Source organism: Narcine bancroftii, chromosome 6 (genome assembly GCF_036971445.1).
Source record: "Narcine bancroftii isolate sNarBan1 chromosome 6, sNarBan1.hap1, whole genome shotgun sequence".
Classification (NCBI taxonomy): Eukaryota; Metazoa; Chordata; class Chondrichthyes; order Torpediniformes; family Narcinidae; genus Narcine; species Narcine bancroftii.
In genome coordinates, this window is record NC_091474.1 from 61,145,878 (window position 1) to 61,165,009 (window position 19,132).

The following is a 19,132-nucleotide window of genomic DNA, read 5'->3' on the forward strand; positions in this document are numbered from 1 at the left end:
AGTATCTTTATTACAATAAAAGAAACATCACACCCTGTTATCTGGAATTCAAGCAACCGACAGTCTCAAGCCACTGGCAAAAAAATCGAGGAAAATAAATTTAAAATAAATAAGAATAAAATAATAGGTGAAAAATATGTAGGTTTAAAATTGTAAAAATAAATGTTCTCTGAAGTAACAAATAAACCTTGGGTGAAGAGGGGAGCAAATATTCAGCTGGCAGAGTGCCTTGGTCGTGCTTTGCTCATTTGAATAAACTTTGAATAAAATAGTGTCACCCAAGAGGAAGAGGTGGTTGATGCTGCTCGCTGTTGGGGTAACTCTCTTAAAATGTCTCCTTATCACTGCTTAGTAAGAGTTGTCCCGGTCAGAGGCTTTATCTGTAAACTGTTGGGTTGGGGGGGGGGTTAATTGTTCGTCCTTTGTGTGGCTCCACGAAGGGGGAGAAACCTGCAGGCGCAGCAACAGTTAAATGTTTTCCAAGAATGTGACTGAAAATAAAGTAAAATTGTTTAAGGTTTCTATATTCATGCAAGTAACGTTCAGTGTAAGTACAGTATAGTATTTTTGTCATTTGTCTTTTAAACTGTTTATTCTTCATGCAAGTGTATCAGGCATTGCAAGTCTCAAGCAACCAGAAAATATACTTATTTGGCATCTATCAATCCCCTAAGTACTGGATACCAGGGTTTTTAACTGAGGGTTTCTTGTCTTGTCAGCGGGTCTAAATCCTGCAACTCCTCCCCAACAGCACTTTGCTGGGACTCAAGAAGGTGGCTCATCACCATTATCTCAAAGGCACTTGGAGATGAGCTGCAAATACTGGTCATTTTAATGTCATCCAGATCCTGAAAAAATTATTTTTAAGAAAATTAACTGAAAATGTCAAAACAAATGCAGTTGCTGATTCAGGCAGTGGCCTTCAACCAGATCCGTTAACTTTCCTTCTCTTTCTATTGATGTTGCGTAACTGCTAAATGTTTCCAGCATTCTCTGTCATGGAAGAAAATAGATATTTTTGAAATGTTGTAGTAAGGTGGACGTTTCTGAGAAACCTGCATTTATTCCCATATGATGAGCTGTCACTTTGAAGTATTGTCCTTGTGTCAGTGGCTTTCTCACATTGTTCTCCCTCACACTCCCATTTCACCAGGTTATTGTTATCAGCACGTAGTGCCTCCATTTTCCAGTCAGTCCCCCTAATGTTGCCACCAAACCAGGCTTATTGCAAACACAGAGAGCTCCAGGATGATCAGCCAGTACCAATGATGAACAATGTCCAGAATTCAACCATTCTCAACCTCTTCTTTTCAGCTGTAGCTCCCTTTGGACTCTGCATGGGTCTCTTTCCTCTGAAGCAGTCAAGCTTGATTTGTTTTTATCATATTTCTCTCCTACCAACTACATAAAAACATTTTAAAAATATATTTCAGTCCATGGCCCTCCATTAAAGGTACCGTGGCCCCTCGGGGGGTAGGGGGGGGGCTGTATAATTCCCATTGGAAATAGCTGGTCTAGATCAGGATGGCCTTTTGATAAACCAGAAACCTAGAAGTAGTGACATGACTGTGATCTTCCTGCTTTCATCAATATAGAGCGAGAGCTTTGTGTGGCCAATGGCCACAATACTTCTATTTAATGAAAACATAACAGTATTCCAGAATTGTGGGATGTGAATATTTAGTACAGTGGTGGTGGAACTCATGAGGCTGGGACTTTGCTTCTTGGGATCCTCCACTACTCGAGATGCAGTGGCACCCACCCAGATCAATATTGAGCGTTCCGTCACATCTGACCTTATAGACGATGGGGAGGAATCAATAGGTAAGTCTGCCGTTGCAAAATGGGCAGCCTTTGCCTTACACTTTTGCTGTGATCTTGGTGTGTCCAGCTTGAATTCACGTTCAAAGCCCAAATTCTTTTTATATCCTCGGGGCAAACAGCAGCTGGTTTGATCTGTGCCAAGTGCAAGCATCTGGTTTAGATTATGTAAATTGCATAGGCTAAGAAAGAAACACATTAGTTTATTTAAAGTCAAATGTAAATGAAGAAAAAACTATGAATCAATAAATGGTGAAGCAGAGGAGGTGGGGGGGAGGTGGTAATTGGTGTTCATCATGCAAAGGCTGACATCTGATAGAGTAACACAGAGATTTTTAAGATGCCTCAACTGGGTTTTTGTCTCACCTCTTTACCAATCTAGCATGTACTTAGTCGAATTACTTTGTGTTTAAGGTGGTTCTTTTATAATATCTAATGAAACAGGAGGAAGCCATCAAGTCCACCAAGTCGTTGCCAATTCTTAAAGCACGCCTCTCCATCCCATTCCAGCTTATCTCCATCACCCCATTCTTACTCACATTTCCATCTTATTGATCATGTTTGCTTAATTCAAAATAACTGCCTTTGTGGGGTATTGTACGTTCTGCTGAGCTCTGATGTATGTGTAGAGTTGCTTATTCTCAACCCTTCCCAATTGCTGGACTATTCTATTAGAAGTATACAATCAATCTGAAAACCATAAATATCCAGGCCATGTTTTACTCTGTGCCACCCTGTCTGAGTGGGGCTGGAGAATAACCAAGGAGCTTTCAGTTGTTTTGTTCAATAGTAGGCGTAAGCTTTGTTCTTCCATGTCCTCGAGCTGTCATTCCAATCAATGTACTTCATTTTCAGAAGTATATGCATTCTAGCCTTTTATACAAATGAGAGTTAGAAGCATCCGTGTAAGGCCTCACATTGAAAATCTCAGCTCCTTTTATATCCTTAAGGCAAAATAGCAGCTGAGTTGATGTGTGCCAAATGCAGTGTCTGGTTGAGATCGTATGAGTTGCACAGGGATAAGGAAGAAACATATCAAGTTTGCCGATTTATCTTAAAATTAATTATTACAAATTAAATATTACTGTATGGAGTCATTTCATCAGGATTGTAGAGATTCTGAGCTGTTAAGGTAATCATTTAATTTAAATGTTTTATTTTACTCTGCTGTATTAAGTTTAACAATTTAATGTGGTCACAGTGCTACAGCTGACAGCTTTTAATACAGAAATGTAGCTTATTTCATGTTTTCCTTGAGGCATGCAAGAATCTAAAATGTTATAATTCCTGTGTAATTATTACAAATTATAGAAGTTAAGGCTCGATTCCTCTCCACATTTAAGATTGTCTACATCATCAGAGCTAAAGACACCAGACAAATGTTTCACTGGCTGCACCATAAACCCCACTGCTGACACCAGATATTTACTGAGAATTCTTCACTTAAAGCAGCTTGACGTGGTCAGAACATAATAGTGAAATTGTTTATATAAACAATAAGATTTTAAATAATAGTCACCAAGCACATCAGGGAAAAACTGATTTTTAAAGTTGGAAAATTTTAAATTCAAAATATTTGGGCAGGGAGTGAAAATATCTTGTATTTGTAAATGGTACTCCCCTCTCTCCTTCAACCATTTGCCTGCCTCCCCCCCCCCCCCCCAAAAGAAACATCCCTCCGATCCCATCCTGATGTTGTTGAAAGTGATAAGAGTAGCAGCAATGTTTTTCCGCTGCTTCAGTCTATGCTTATGTCGTGTATACTTGCTGTAAATCATAATGATACCCAAGGATTGGAAGCATAATAATGAGGACACGTTGCCTAAATTGCCTTTGGACCTTGTAAGATGCAAGTGATGGTCTAGTAGAAGTGTTTGATAATCTTATCTGCTCAGCTGGAGTCTCACTCAAGGTAGTGAACCTGAGGTATTTCAGCTCTTTGTGGTTTTCCTTCATATGGTGCCTGACATTTAAAAATAAATATTTTTATACTCAAGTTTGGCTTGGGTAAAAAAAATTGAACTGAATCAACCCTGGTCAACTTGAACCCAGTCTGGGCCCGAGCTCTTATCCAAACTGTCCTGAACCTGGCACATATACTTGTTTTCTGACGTGTCTGAATCAGGCAGCTGTGCTTTACGGTTAGCACAAGAGAATGCTTGTATTGCAGGATGCACCTAATGTGTTTTTACTCTTCCTGTTGCTTCACACAACTTTTGAACTAAACTAAATTGAACCCAAGAACAGAGATAAGATTTACATTCAGTGATTGTTCAGTGCAAGAACAAAAGAGCATTGGGGTTATTCAAGCCCTCTTTCAGTGTTCTAAACTCTTTTGAATGACTTGTGTTGAGGCCTTGGAAATGTCAGTTTAACTCCAAAATGTTTCTTGCAATCACTTGCAAAAAGGTCTCCTGGGCTGGGTCTGTACTCACCAATAATGATGTTCCAAGCGTTGGTACATTTGGATTTTGCAAAGGTTTATTCCCTATAATATATTAGATAATAAATATTATGTGTGTGTGTGTGTGTATATATATTCCTTTCTTCTTTGGCTTGGCTTCACGGACGAAGATTTATGGAGGGGTAAATGTCCATGTCAGCTACAGGCTCGTTTGTGGCTGACAAGTCCGATGCGGGACAGGCAGACACGGTTGCAGGGGAAAATTGGTTGGTTGGGGTTGGGTGTTGGGTTTTTCCTCCTTTGTCTTTTGTCAGTGAGGTGGGCTCTGCGGTCTTCTTCAAAGGAGGTTGCTGCCCGCCGAACTGTGAAGCGTCAAGATGTACGCTTTGAGGCGATATCAGCCCACTGGCGGTGGTCAATGTGGCAGGCACCAAGAGATTTCTTTAGGCAGTCCTTGTACCTCTTCTTTGGTGCACCTCTGTCACGGTGGCCAGTGGAGAGCTCGCCATATAACACGATCTTGGGAAGGCGATGGTCCTCCATTCTGGAGACGTGACCTACCCAGTGCAGTTGGATCTTCAGCAGCGTGGATTCGATGCTGTCGGCCTCTGCCATCTCGAGTACTTCGATGTTAGGGATGAAGTCGCTCCAATGAATGTTGAGGATGGAGCAGAGACAACACTGGTGGAAGCGTTCTAGGAGCCGTAGGTGATGCTGGTAGAGGACCCATGATTCAGAGCCGAACAGGAGTGTGGGTATGACAGCGGCTCTGTATACGCTAATCTTTGTGAGGTTTTTCAGTTGGTATATATATATATATATGCACACACATATATGTGAAACATTGGAGAAAAAAATCAAAATCTGTGTACATTCTGGTCAATCAGCTATATGAAATATATTGTTAAACTGGAAAGGGTGCAGAAAGATTTACAAGAAAGTTGCTCAAACTGGGTGGGCTGGTACTTTTCTCCCTGGATGCAGGAGACTAAGAGGGAACCATATAGAGGTTTATACAATCCTGAGGGGAATAGACAGGGTGAAAAGGTGCCTTCTTCACATAGGATGTGAGCTCCTAGAGGAAGTGGTAGAAGCAGGAATGATTGTAATATTCAGAAGGTATTGAGTTAGGTACATTAATAGGAAAGTTTTAGAGGGATATGGGCCAGACAGAGGCAAATATAATTAGCTTGGCCAGCATGGACAGGATGAACCAAAGGACTTGTTTTTGTGCTAAGACCTCTAACTTTTTTTCCTGTTGAGTTAAAAAGGTGCAATGAAATATGCTCAATAAATGATCTTTTAAATTAAAATATGAACAGTTGTTCCAAATATTCTTGTCACAAAAAGTTTCTCACCATGCTTTGTTTCCTTCAATATTTCGCTTTTTTCCCCATACAGCCACACTCCTTATTTCCCACAGGAGCACATTGTATTTCTGTAGTGCCTTGCAAAATATCTCTTGGTTCTTCAGGTTAACAGATTCAAGCCATATTTGTTGAACCACACAAAGCATTTGAAGTGATGGCAAAAAGCTTAGGAAAGAGGTCAATTATAGGGAACATATTAAAGGGGGGAAAAGGATTTTGAATGGTTCATCAAAGGAATTCCTGGACTTGAGAAGTTGTCAGGTGAGGAGAAGATTTCCAGTGGTGGAACTATAAAATTTGGCTCAACTCTGATAACTGAACTTGGAGGACAACAGAGTTAACAAAATTTCAACACCCTGGGATTCAAATAATCAAACCTCAAGGTAACGAAAGGCATGATTGAGTTAAGCAGAAGGGGAACTGGAAGAAACTACATAGGCAGAAATAAGTGGTATTGGGAAATATACTGATATCTCAAGGTCAAACAAAATGCCCAGACTGCAAACAGTCAGGTTCAATTTCAGACAGAAACTAAGGAAAGGAATTGAGTGGGTGGCGAAGGGAGGTGGCACACAGCAGTTGATTCAAGCTACCCAATATTTAGAGTCCCATCCACTGGTTGTCAGTCAAACAGTAGAAGTTGAAGGAGAATTTTAGTGGAGGAGTCAAGGGGGGGAGGTAATGAATTAGACCTATCCATCCCAATTATACTTTAGGAAACTGATGCTATGTTTTTGGATGTAGATAAAAAATAGGACAGAATGTGCAAGAGACAAAAGAAAAAGGCTAAACCTTTGGTAGAATGCAGCAGAAGAGAATCCTTTGCAGATGATTCTCTAGCTCTGGCTGGAAATGTGAGAGCAATAAATACAAATGTGTTGTCCACGGATGGTGTGGTTAATCTCAGGGCACATCATGAGTGACTGTAAATATCATCTTGGTTCTCAGCCATTGGTAGAAATTTGAGTGAGGGGTTCTAGGAGTTGGAGATAGTTAAGTTTATTGTCATCTGATTTTACAAGTGCAACCTACAAAATAGCATTCTCCAGTCCTCGGTGCAAAACACGCAGACACAACCGAACATAACACACATACAGACAAACAATACATGTGCAGGACAAGTATTATTCTTATAAACTTAAATAAATAACTATATGATTTGTAAAATAAGAGCATCAGATATTTAGAATGAGCATTTCCTTTGGTCGTTCAGCATTGTCACTGCCCATGGGAGGAAGAAGTGCTGGTTCTGATAATCCTGTATCTCTTCCCCGACAGGAGCAGCTGAAGTGGAAGGGATCCTCGATGATTTTGCGCGCCCTCTTCAGACAACGACCCCAGTAGATTACATCGATGGCAGGGAGGGAAACTCCAATGATCCTCTCTACCACTTTTATGGTCCTATGGATTGACTTCCATCTATTTCTCTGCAGCAACCGTACCACACTGTGATGCCGGCTAGGATGCTCTCGATAGAGCTCCTATAGAAGGTTGACATAATGGTGGCCGGTAGCCCTGACCATTTCACTCTTCTCAGGAAGTGCAGTCGCTTTTGAGGCTTCCTGACAAGTGAGGAGATATGTGTCCACAATAGGTCACTAGTTAAATGACCTCCAAGGAACTTGGTGCTCTCCACTCTCTACTACAGAATTGTTGATTTGTGGAAGGTAGTTGTTCCTGGTCCTGAAGTCCACAATCATCTCCTTAATCTTGTCTGGTGTACATGGATGGAGGATTTGAGGATTTACTTGTTGAAGACTGCTTGATTGTAAAATATTTGAGGGAGAGCAGGAAGAGCATGAGGATAGAGAATCGTGAATCACACCATTTATCACAGAATCCAAATGGAAAATAGTGTATTCAGGAATTAAGGAAGCTCTGTTCACTAAACTTGCCCTCTCCACATGCAACATAACAGGAGACCAAATCATAATTCACTATTTAAATATATCTTCCTTAACATCTTTCAACATACTCTGTCTTCTGGTTGCCAACCCTTGCACCACTGAAAAATTTCCCCCTCTATTCATTCAATTAAAGCTTCATGATTATTGAACAACTCCATCAAATTTCCACTGATCTTCAATCATCTTTTCAACTCTATCACCTTCAAAGACTTGTTGAGGTAGGCTCCCAAGTGTCACAGTTGAAGGATCCCCTGTGCAATTTTACTTTATGCTACTTCTCCTTATTCTTCCTACCACAATACATAGCTTTTAAATTGTGCCGAATATATTACAGATATGTCAGTCTGTTACTATTCTCCTTATTTTTAGGTTTTGTATCCTATCTTAACTTCAAAATTATCCTCTATACATCAAAGTCCAGTTTGTTGATAAATATTACAAAGAACTGTGGTTCCTTTGGGTAACAGTTCTATATGTTATCCTCCTAACCCTGAAAAACATCTGATCTCTCCTCTCTGCTTTCTACTCCGGAACTAATTTGTCCCTCTAATCTTATGGGCTGCAATTTTGCGAATGTCTATTTTGAAGAAGTTATCAAAAACATTTACTCCATTGTCAAGATATTTATTTGCTGAAAAAAAAATGATGTAATGCATTTAAAACTTGACAGAAGACACGCTTCTAGATTTCTTTGTGCCGCCTGAAGTTCAGTTCATAATCCTCTGTTCCAAAATTCACCTGGAGCAACTTCAATCATGTGATAAACAACACTTCTTATGTACATACAGAACACCCATCTTTTTCTCTGCCTCAAAACCATGCTATTTAGAGGGCCAGCAACTCAAACTGCATTCTTTGTCACCCCCAAGTTCTGTAACTGCCAACAGCCACAGGTTCACACACATGCTTGACTTGAGGGAAAGAAAGACATGTTATAATGAGAGAGAAAATATTTCCTCTGGTGAAAGTGTGCAATGGGCAACATTTTAAAATTAGAAGTCTACTGTTTGGTATGATGTTCGCGAGCATTTCTTAGCATGAATTGCAGAAGTTGCATTTTCCACAGTGATTATCAAATTATCAAGTGTAGAGGTGCATGATCGAGAAGTAACTGAATTGGCTTTGGTATGTTTGGTTCCAGCTAATGATATTTAGGTATACTGTATCTCCACCATTCTACTTTTCCTAATAGATGGGGAATTTCCATTTCAATTTCTCACCACCACTCTCCTCCAACCTTCTCTTTGATCTATCCCACCTCTCTCCCCTGCCAAGTTCCTTTGGTGAGGTTCCAGGTGATCAGAGTACATGGATGTGAAATCTGCTTTCTATTGCGCTGTTCGGGCATTAAAACTCTCCTTGTTTCCAAATATTTTTTGGAATGTGAATGAGCTGGAAGCATGACTATGGGTGAGTCATGCACAGACATTGCACACAAGACAGTGTGGTTAATCCTTACTTCTGAAGTATAGTTTTCTGTCAAAAGGTCAAAAAAGTCATTCCTGAGAAACAAAAGAACAGCCTAAAATCTATCTGCACCAAAGCTCTTGAAGCTTGTTTTGGATTTAATTAGACTTGCAACAACTTAAAGATTGTAAATCTATGAAAATAATATGTTTGCATTTAAAGAGAGTGGTATATTATCGTTGGGATATGCCAAAAGTGTATCCTAGTTGAGATACAGTTCCAAGAGCTCTGTAGCCAAACATAGCATTAAATTTACACCAAATGTGACACAAATATAAATGTGTTCATAAACACTTTCTAGTAGTTTTTTTGCTGAGGGGAGAGCATTTTCTATAATATGCACTGTGAGATCTTTTACATTTCCTGAGATGACAGAGGGTCTTGCGTTTAATATCTCATCCAAAAGCTGCAGGGATGTCAACCCAGACCACTGGAGAGTCAGCCCAGTTTAACCATAATGTTTATTGTCACGTACATTGTACAACATGCATATGCACCAAAACTCTTACTTGCTGCAGCTGAACAGGTACTTTGCAAACAAAAAGAACACCATAATATACTTCATTGAATTAAAAAGAGTCAAGAATGACAGAGAAATAGATAATAAATATTCACAGTTATCCAGTGCAAAGAAAGTGATATTTGAACAGTGCAGACAGGACTTCTTGTGATGTCAGTGTAGTTCATGATTAGGATAGTTGTGGGAGATTCAAGAGCCTGATAACTGTTAGAAATGAACCTAGAGGTGCTGGTCTTCAAGATTCTGTACCTTCTGCCTGAAGGTAGCAGTGGGAAGAGGTGTAACCAGGTTGATGGGATACTTTATGATATTCTGCCTTCTTGAGGCAGCACATTGCAAGGATGTCTGCAGTGGATGGGAGGTGAGAGCCAATGATGGATCTGGCTGAGTTTGCTACCTCCTATAGCTTTCAGTATTGCTGGGCACTTGAATTGACAAACCAGGCAGTAATGCCACCAGCCGGTATACCTTCCCACTGCATCTGTAGAAGTTTGGTAGAGCATCAGACATGCCAAATCTCAACCTTCTCAAAGTTGAGGCGTTGGAGCATCTTCTTCACTGTTGACTTGTTATACTGGCTCCAGCACAGGTCTTGCGATACGTGGGCTCCCAGAAACTTGAAGGTACTAACATTTTCCATATCTGTCCCATCAATGTAGGCAGGTACATGGTCACTTGGCCTCTCCTTCCGAAAAACAACATGTTCCTTGGTCTTGGTGACAGTGCAAGCAGGATAGTTGTTCCACCACCACCCAACCAGGGTCTTGATCTCTATTCTGGCTTATCATTTCCAGTTATTTGGCCAATAACTGGATCGTCAAGTTGAGTTGGAGCTGAATTTCACTCTGCAGTCAGGAGTGTGCAAACCTCCATTCTGACACACACAGATTTTGGGCAGCAAACCGGAGAAACCATTTTACACAGATATATGTACAAGTGTGAAATGTTTGTGCTAATATTTAAACATTGTTTAGACAGAACAGTGGTTCCCAACCTTTTACCTTCCACTCACATACCACTTTAAGTATTCCCTATGCCATAAGTGTTCTGTGATTAATAAGGGATTGCTTAAGGTGGTATGTGGGTGGAAAGAAAAAGTTTAAAAGCCACTGTTTCAATCGTCCCTCATTGACTCGTTATGTGCAGGGTTTCATAACTCCAAAAGAAATGGGCCCAATGATAATTTTTCTCAAGCAAAATGTTTCAGTAATAATTGGATCTAGAGCAGTGATTCTCAACCTTCCTACTCACATAGGGAATAATTTAAGTAGTATGTGAGTGGAAAAAAAGGTTGGGAACCACTGAGATCGAAGGTTGAAATACAAAAAACTCGAGAGAAAGTTCTACAGCCCTTTGGGGAAAGACAAGAGCAGTGAGGCACATCGGATCCACTCCCTCTATGAACTGGCATGTATATGACAAGCACATCTGTGATGTATACCTCATGTATTTTCCTTCCATTTTGAAGTAGTTGTTCATAAGACATGTGTTCATTATTTTGTGGTATAATTTTACATCATGAACAGGAGTTTACATGAAATCATACAAAATTGAACGGCATTTGCTCACCAACAGTTGAGTTCACCATTTTACACAGCTTAATTTTTTTTTAATTTCAGACATACAGCATGGCAACAGGCCCTTCCAGGCCACAAGTCTGTGCTGCCCAAATAACCTACAACCTCTCTATGTTTTGAAGGGCGGGAGGAAACCAAAGCACCTGTAGGAAACCCATGCATACATGGGGAGAATGTGCAAACTCCCTATGGGCAGCGCTAGATTCAAACAAAGGTCGCTAGCGCTGTAATAGCATTGTGCTAACCACTATGTTAACCATGCCACCTGAAATGCAGGACTGGTTTAAAAGCTGTTACTTTTAAACTGGCCTGCAGGCTTTGCTTGTGACTGGTGCTAACATTTGAGTATCTTGATTTCACAGGATCACAGTTGGAGCAGTGTATTCAAATTTCCATTGTGTGTCAGTAGCTTTGTCGGTATCCACTTTATCTGGGTAAGGGTGGGGAGAAGACTTTGACCTCACTTCCTTAACCCACAGCTCTAATACCAGGGCCTGCTCTCGCTGCTACCATCAGGAAAGTGGTATTGGTGCCACAAGATTCACACCACTAGGTTCAGGAACAGCTGCTACCCCTCCACTATCAGACTCCTCGACAACAAACTCAACCAGAGACTCATTTAAAGGACGCTTAATTTGCACTTTGCTTTTTTTTTGTCACTTCTCTACATTGCACAGTTGCTTGTTTACATTTGATTATATGTTTACATGTGTACAGTTTTTTTTGCATGACCTGCCTGGCCCACAGGAAAAAGAATCTCAGGGTTGTATGTGATGTGATCTGAAATCTTTGTCAGAAATTGTAAATCTGTGGTTTGAGGAATAGGACATTTGAGTGAGTCCTTAAACCACAGCTGAGGTGAAACTGTATCAGAAACCTGTCTAGCTGACTCGCTTGGTGTGAGGCGTTACAATTTTCAGATGGCAAGCATACTGAGTCCAGCCTGCTTGCGGTAAAAATATAATTCTGAGGCAGCTGTGGTATTCTGCAGCATTAATTAGTGCTATTCACGTATTGCATGTGACAGCCCTGATCCACTCGTTCACCAAACCCCTCTCCCAACACCACCCCCCCCCCCCCAACAATACTCATCTCTTTCTCACTGAGTGCAAAAGCCTAAGTTATAAATGAGGTTTAAGCTCATTCATTGATCCAGCAATATTGACAGTAAATAATGCAACCGGTTCAAATCTCTGCTTCTGTCAATGGTTACTTTCAGCTCTGGTCTCGGCAGAAGCTCAATGAAGAATATCTGCTTCTCTGCACACCTGGGTATTTTGGACATTAAGAAATGGTTTAATTCTGATGCTGTGTGGGTCCCTGCAGAACAATCAGGCCACCAGCTGCATCCATAGGTGCTTTGAGGTCTGTTTTAATCCATTTTTTTAAAAAAAGATAATCTCTATCGGACAGCAGTGACATTAGTGTTTTCTCGGGTGGTGGGGAGAGAGGATTATTGTCACCATTATTGTCACGTCGTGTAACAAACCAAATATTCTTTGTTGGGCAGAGGCTGTTCAGAACTATACAGGATACCAATGGTTGAATACAAAGTGGACAATGAAGGCACTCCTTGCGAGTTCAAAACTCCCTTCAGAAGAAACACCACATGGCACCGAGTAGCCACACCTGCAGGGCAATCCGTTCCCCGGTCCTCCCCCATACAAGGAGCAGCTGACAGACTTCAATCTCAGCAAATGTTGCAGCAGGTCCACCCAGCTATCCCTCGCAGTACTTCCTTTGACAGAAAGCTGCCAGATGGTGTGAGGTAATACTCTTATTAATTCCTTTTGCGCTGCTGGAATTTTGCCTCTGTAGTGACACAGCCAATACAAGGGGCTGCAAGTAAAACTCACTTGCAAATTGTATGTAATGCTGAAGGGTGTAAAATGTTTTGAGGGTGGATTTAATGCAGCAACGCTACTAGACTAGCAACCAAAATGAGTGTTGTCTGAAGCAAGACAGCTGTGAATTGTCTAACTGCGGCATAGCTTTAGGGGGTAACAGAGGTAAATTTTGACAGTAGTTACACTGATGATTTATTTAGCTATTTGTATTCCATCAAAGAATTTAAAGTGCTCTCAGATGTTTTCTGTATTCATTTATGAATGAGCTTGGAAGTGTAAATATTTATCCCAGTAGAATGTTGTGTGCATTTCTCTCTGAGGCCTCTGTTTGTCAGCCATGGGATGAAGGAAGGAACACATTTAAAAAATGGCAGCATCAGTCCAGACCTAGTATATGTAGTCTGGGGCAAGGTGAATTATAAAAACACGAAGCTGGAGAAACTCTGCTGGTCAAACAGTGACCTTTATATAGCAAAGATACATAGCTGACTTTTTGGCCATGAGCCCTTCATCATATCTTGATGAAGACCTCAAGCCCAAAACGTTGGTTATATATTTTTTTTATCTTTGCTATATAAAGGTCACTGTTTGACCTGCTGAGTTTCTCCAGCTTTGTGTTTTTACTTCCACCACGGTGTCTGCAGACTTTCGTGTTTTACTTCAATGTGAATTATTACATAGGATAGGAAGTAGGAACAGGAGAAGGCCAAAAATGGCCCATCGAGCATGCTCCGCAATTCAATAAGATCATGGCTGATCTAATTTATGACCTAACTCCACCTACCTGCCTTCTCCCCATATCCCCTAATTCCTCTATCATGTAAAAATTTATCTAACCGAATTTTAAATATGTTTAATGAAGCAGCCTCAACCACTTCTCAATGCTGCAACTTCTCTCCTCTCCACCTTCAGTCTTCTATCAGGGTCAATATAGCTGGTAGTGGATCCACTTCAAGGTTCAACGTTAATTTTATTGTCATGTAATAATATATAAAAATGTAATATATATGATGTAAGGCAAAGAAGGAATCGACAATAGCATTGCCCACTGAACCTATCAAGAATGGTGGCACAGTTGGCATAGCAGTTAGCGCAGCGCCTTTACAGCACCAACAAATGGGACTGTGGACTTGGGTTCAAATCCCGCATTCAAAAATGTAGCGGGGGTGTAATTTAATGGGATGTAAGTTGGGCGGCACAGACTCGTAGGGCCAAATTAACTTGTTACAGTGCAGTATGTCTATTTTTTTTTAAAAAGAGAGAGAAAACCAAAAGAGAGTCCCTTCAGCTGAGTATCTGTAGATTTGCTGCCAGCACTCCTGCCGCTGTTCAAGTCATTAGCAGCCCAAGCTCCTAGTCCAAACTCTTCCCCTCACCACCTGGCCCATGTGCTTCAGATTCCAGCATCTCCACTCACTCAGTCAGAGACTCATTTAATGTGACTTTATTGATTTTCTTTTTCATTCACTCTGTATTGCACAGTTTGTTTACATTTGTTATCTGTTTACAGTTCTTTGTTTACATGTTTTACTTTGTGTATTTTTTTTGCACTACCAGTTAGTCGTAATTCTTGTGCGCCCGCAGGAAAAAGAATCTCAGGGTTGTATGTGATGTCATCTACGTACTCTGACAATAAATCTGAAATCTGTTCTTGTACCACTAAACTTTCTGGCACTTATTGGTATTCACATCAATTCTCTGCAAGCCCTGATGGTGTGCCATTGTTGGAACTTTGCAGGCTACCTTTTCTGCCAGTGAAATTCTTCCAGGCACTGTTGTTGCCTGATATTTCCTCAGCTTAAATGCCAGGTAACCTGTACTGGTAATGTGGTGTCATGTGTATACAGCAGTAAGGGTCATTTTGTTTTTGCCTCTTAGTCCCAATACAGTCCTTTTGCTTTGAGCAGGCTTCAGCTAACAATTTCACAAGGAGCATTGTCTGTTTAATCGCCTTTTTTTTAAAAAAATGACTACTCTGCAATGTTTGGGTCTTTACAAATGAAGGTAAACGAGAAGACCATTCATTCTTTTTGTATCTTTACCTTTCTACTAACAAACATTAACACAAGCACAGGGTAAATTTGTTATCAAATGAAGAGCATGCAGAGATCCCAAATGGAAATTTAAATTGATGGCTTTTATTGATTGACATTGTAAAGCAATTGATTGATTTATTTTCATTTATGCCCTGTTGGTGATGCACAACATTCCCCACCTAATCAGCCCTTGAGCTGTTCATGCTAATAATTCCCTTTGGTCTGCTAAAATTGTGAACCCTGTGGACACCACTGGTGCTCACAGAGATGGAGAATCCAATTAAAAGCTGTTCAGCCTGTCATCCCTCCATTCCTCAGAAATAAGGTGGGCATCTGCAGTTGAAATTTGCCACATTTCCCACTATGAATTTCTTAATCTTATTTTTAGATGAGCAAGGATAAAGAAAATCTTGCTCTCAGACAGTTATAATCCCCAAGTGAAACTCATAAAAAGTTAAATGCAAGGGATTAAAATTCTGTTGTCAAAGCAAGCTGTGTCATATTTCCAAAATATGATAGACTAGCTTACTTTAAGAATCTGCTACCTACAATCTGTCAAATATGTGTTCAGTGCTGAAATAAGAATAGCACTAAATCCTTTCTGGCACAGTAGGTCAGTGAATGACCTACTGAAATCCACTCCCAATAAACTGCAGCCTGACTGCATACTTTAGCTCAGCTGCAAAGAATACATATCACATCTGTCATTTGACCTGACTTCGATATAAGGTGGAGCTGACAGGTTTGAGATATGTTGTATTGTTCTATTTAACAATAAGGGCTCATTATGAATCTTGTTTTACTTTAAAGATGCAACCAAAGGGTTTAATAAATAGGAAGATTCAATTAATATTGTATTTAATTAATTACTTTTCCATAATTCAAGGAAATTCTTATCTAATAACATTTCAATTGAAGAACAAAGGGCAATGTAACATCATGGGAACAATAGCCAAAATCCAACCATAAGGAAAGTGTGTAAATAATTTATAGAAATTACTTCAGAGTCAAAATCAGTCTTAGCAATTATTTGGAAATGATTTAAAGCACCACAGAATTTGAAACTGAAAAGAAATGCAAATTACTGAAAGGGAAAGATGTGGAAATATTTAAATTCAGGCTTGACAAATGTGCGGAATATTGATATCACTAAAAAATGAGGAAACAGGTACCAACTGAATGCCATAAATGGTGGACAACATTTTTATTAATGAGTGTGTGTTGGGGAGAAGAGCCCACGCAGATTCTTTACATAAAATATTTAGATGGCCACTTGAAATGCCCCAGCACAGTGAGGGCAAATGGGATAAGTGCAGATATATGTGCTAGCTAGCATGTGGATAGGGCCTGTTTCATGATGTCCTTTTTTTGCCCATCAGGAAGGGAAAATATTGACTTGAAAAGTGGCATTTCTAATAAAGAAGCATTCCCTCGATAATGAAGTGCTAGCTAGGTATATGCTCATTTCTAGCATGGGGCTTGATCCCAAAACTTCAGACTTTTGAGGCAAGAATGCCACCAAGAAGAAGACCAGTTCCAGTAGTCAACAGATCCATTAAAATTTGTCTTTTAAAAAAAGACATGGCAATATGGTCAGTAATGACAAGACAACAATTATCATAAAACTCTGATCATTTTAATTTTTCTCATTTTACATTTTTAAAATTTTATTTGTAATTTTTAAATTTAGAAATACAGCACAGTAACAAGCCCAATTATACCTAATTAACCTACAACCCTGGTATGTTTTAAAGGTGGGAGGAAACCAGAGCCCCCAGGGAAAACCCAAGCGGACACAGGGAGAATGGACAAACTCCCTACAGACAGCACAGGATTTGAAGCCCAGTCCCGAACGCTGCTGCTGTAACAGCGTTGCACTGAACACTACGCCAACCGTACCAACCATGACACAATTGGGATCTTGATGCTAGATTAGAAAATTTTCCAAGCTATTACCTGATATTCAATGTTAATACCTTCATGCAATTTTAATTTTACATTTTTTGATGCCACACGGTATATCAAGATAATTTTCAGTAAGTCAGGTAAACTCAAATGAAGTGTGTGAAAAGAAGTTGAGAACTGGAGTTCCTGGTGGATGGGAAAAGAAGTTGAGAACTGGAGCCCTACTAAGTGGGAAGGGAACATGTGAAGCACAGGAACCAAGGCACTACTGGGAGGGGAGAGCGTACCAACTCCTTATAGACAGTGTGGGAGTCAAACCCCGGTCCTGATCGCTGGCGCTGTAACAGCAAACATTACCCAATGAGCCAGGTGATACACCATTGGGATTTCTGAATCCTCAGGATTATTGATGTTTTATTGTATTGCCTATAACCTTTGCCACCTTCTCTATGCCTAGAGAAGGTGAAGATAAACACTCTTTTGTGGTCATGGTGACCCACACTTTTTATTCGCAAACTATAAACAATCAGCAATAAATTTCCAGGTTGGGGTGATTTGCCTCTTGAAAGAGGTTACAATAGTAGTAGCCTTATTCAATCCAAACATCCTCAGCTATTGGTTATGACATGTCTTGCGGATCTATTGCAGCCATGGAACGTTAATGTTGCTATTCATAAAACAGATCATCGAAAACTGCCTTCTGTGATCTTCCATGAAACGTCTATTCACTTACTTGTCCTGTGTTTGAAATGCATTGCCTCCTAGTTAAGCGGAATCCTGATGTTAAAACTCTCAACCTCCTTTTCAAATCCGGCTGCACCTCTCCCCCTTCGCAGTAAGCTCCTCCGACTCTTCAGCATCTGTAGAGCTCGTCGAAAGAACCAAAGACTTGTTGATCCAAACCAAGGCTTTTATTAGCAAAAGACCGGAGCTCTTCACAGGTGGCCGACCAGTCCGGAATGATCCGACCTGGCTAGGGACACAACCCTTTAAGGCCCAGACAATAGGTGTGGCTTAGCTCTCAGCCAATCGCTGTAAGCACAGTCTAGATACAGTAACTATATACACTATGTACATTGGTGATAGATCTGTACTATCACATTCACCCCTTCTTGGAGAATTGACCCTGGGAAAAAAAAAACAAAAACGAGGGAGAGAATGAAAGGAAGGGGTAGGTCAAGGACTGTAGCGGTCAGGGGGTCTGACCATCCGGCGTGACCGCCATGGTGCCGGGATTGGGGTCGCTGGAGTGGTGTCGCCAGCGGGCTCGTCGGGTGCGACTGCTCCGTCGCTCAATTCCCCAGTCGTGTTGTCGGCAGGGTGGCCCGGGTCATTGGGGTGCTGTTGGTCCTTCTGTTGCGGCACGGGGCCTGGAGAATAAGGAGTTGGGGGGTTTGCTGGGTCTACCGCATCCTGAGCTAGGTCCCGCACCGAAACAGTGTCCTCCCGCCCGTCTGGGAACTCCACATAGGCGTAATGTGGGTTCGCGTGGAGTAGAGTCACTCGGTCGACCAAGGGGTCGTTCTTTGAGTGCCGGACGTGGCGTCGCAAAAGGATGGGGCCAGGGACGGTGAGCCATGCCGGTACAGTGGTTCCCGATTCGGATTTCCTCGGGAAAAGGAACATCCTTTCGTGGGGGGTGCCATTTGTTGCAGTACATAGGAGGGAGAGGATGGAGTGTAAGGCACTAGTGAGAACCTCCTGCCAGTGAGAGGTGGGGAGACCTTTAGACCGGAGAGCCAGTGTAACCACTCTCCATATGGTGGCATTCTCCCTCTCGACCTGGCCATTACCGCATGGATTATAGCTCGTGGTCCTGCTTGAAGCAATACCACACTCCAGAAGGTAAGAACCAAAGACTTGTTGATCCAAACCAAGGCTTTTATTAGCAAAAGACCGGAGCTCTTCACAGGTGGCCGACCAATCCGGAATGATCCGACCTGGCTAGGGACACAACCCTTTAAGGCCCAGACAATAGGTGTGGCTTAGCTCTCAGCCAATCGCTGTAAGCACAGTCTAGATACAGTAACTATATACACTATGTACATTGGTGATAGATCTGTACTATCACAGCATCCAAAATATTTCTGCTCTTCTAACTGCCGGAGATATCTTCAGCCCTCTGTCCAACAAGACACCAATCTGTTGTAACCCACACCCTGAGTTCTGTTTCAAACCTAAGTCACCCACACTCTACAACCTTACCAGCAGAATCTGTATTGTCTGAACCTGGCAAGGTATCTTGTCTTTAAAAGTAGCGACATCCCAGACTCTACCC

At 41.1% G+C, this 19,132-nt stretch overlaps 1 protein-coding gene across 10 annotated transcripts in view; it reads left to right on the top strand.

Moving 5' to 3' along the window:
- The window catches only part of sipa1l2 (signal induced proliferation associated 1 like 2), a 664,341-nt gene that overhangs the window by 488,673 nt on the left and 156,536 nt on the right, over nucleotides 1-19,132 (top strand). For 9 of the 10 annotated variants that reach the window (XM_069885039.1, XM_069885037.1, XM_069885038.1 and 6 more), the window contains one exon: nucleotides 12,577-12,834. The exons of the other annotated variant lie outside the window; for it this stretch is intronic. In XM_069885039.1, the coding sequence (XP_069741140.1) occupies nucleotides 12,577-12,834 (258 nt within the window). The remainder of the gene's footprint in view (nucleotides 1-12,576; nucleotides 12,835-19,132) is intronic. 10 annotated transcript variants of the gene reach the window in all.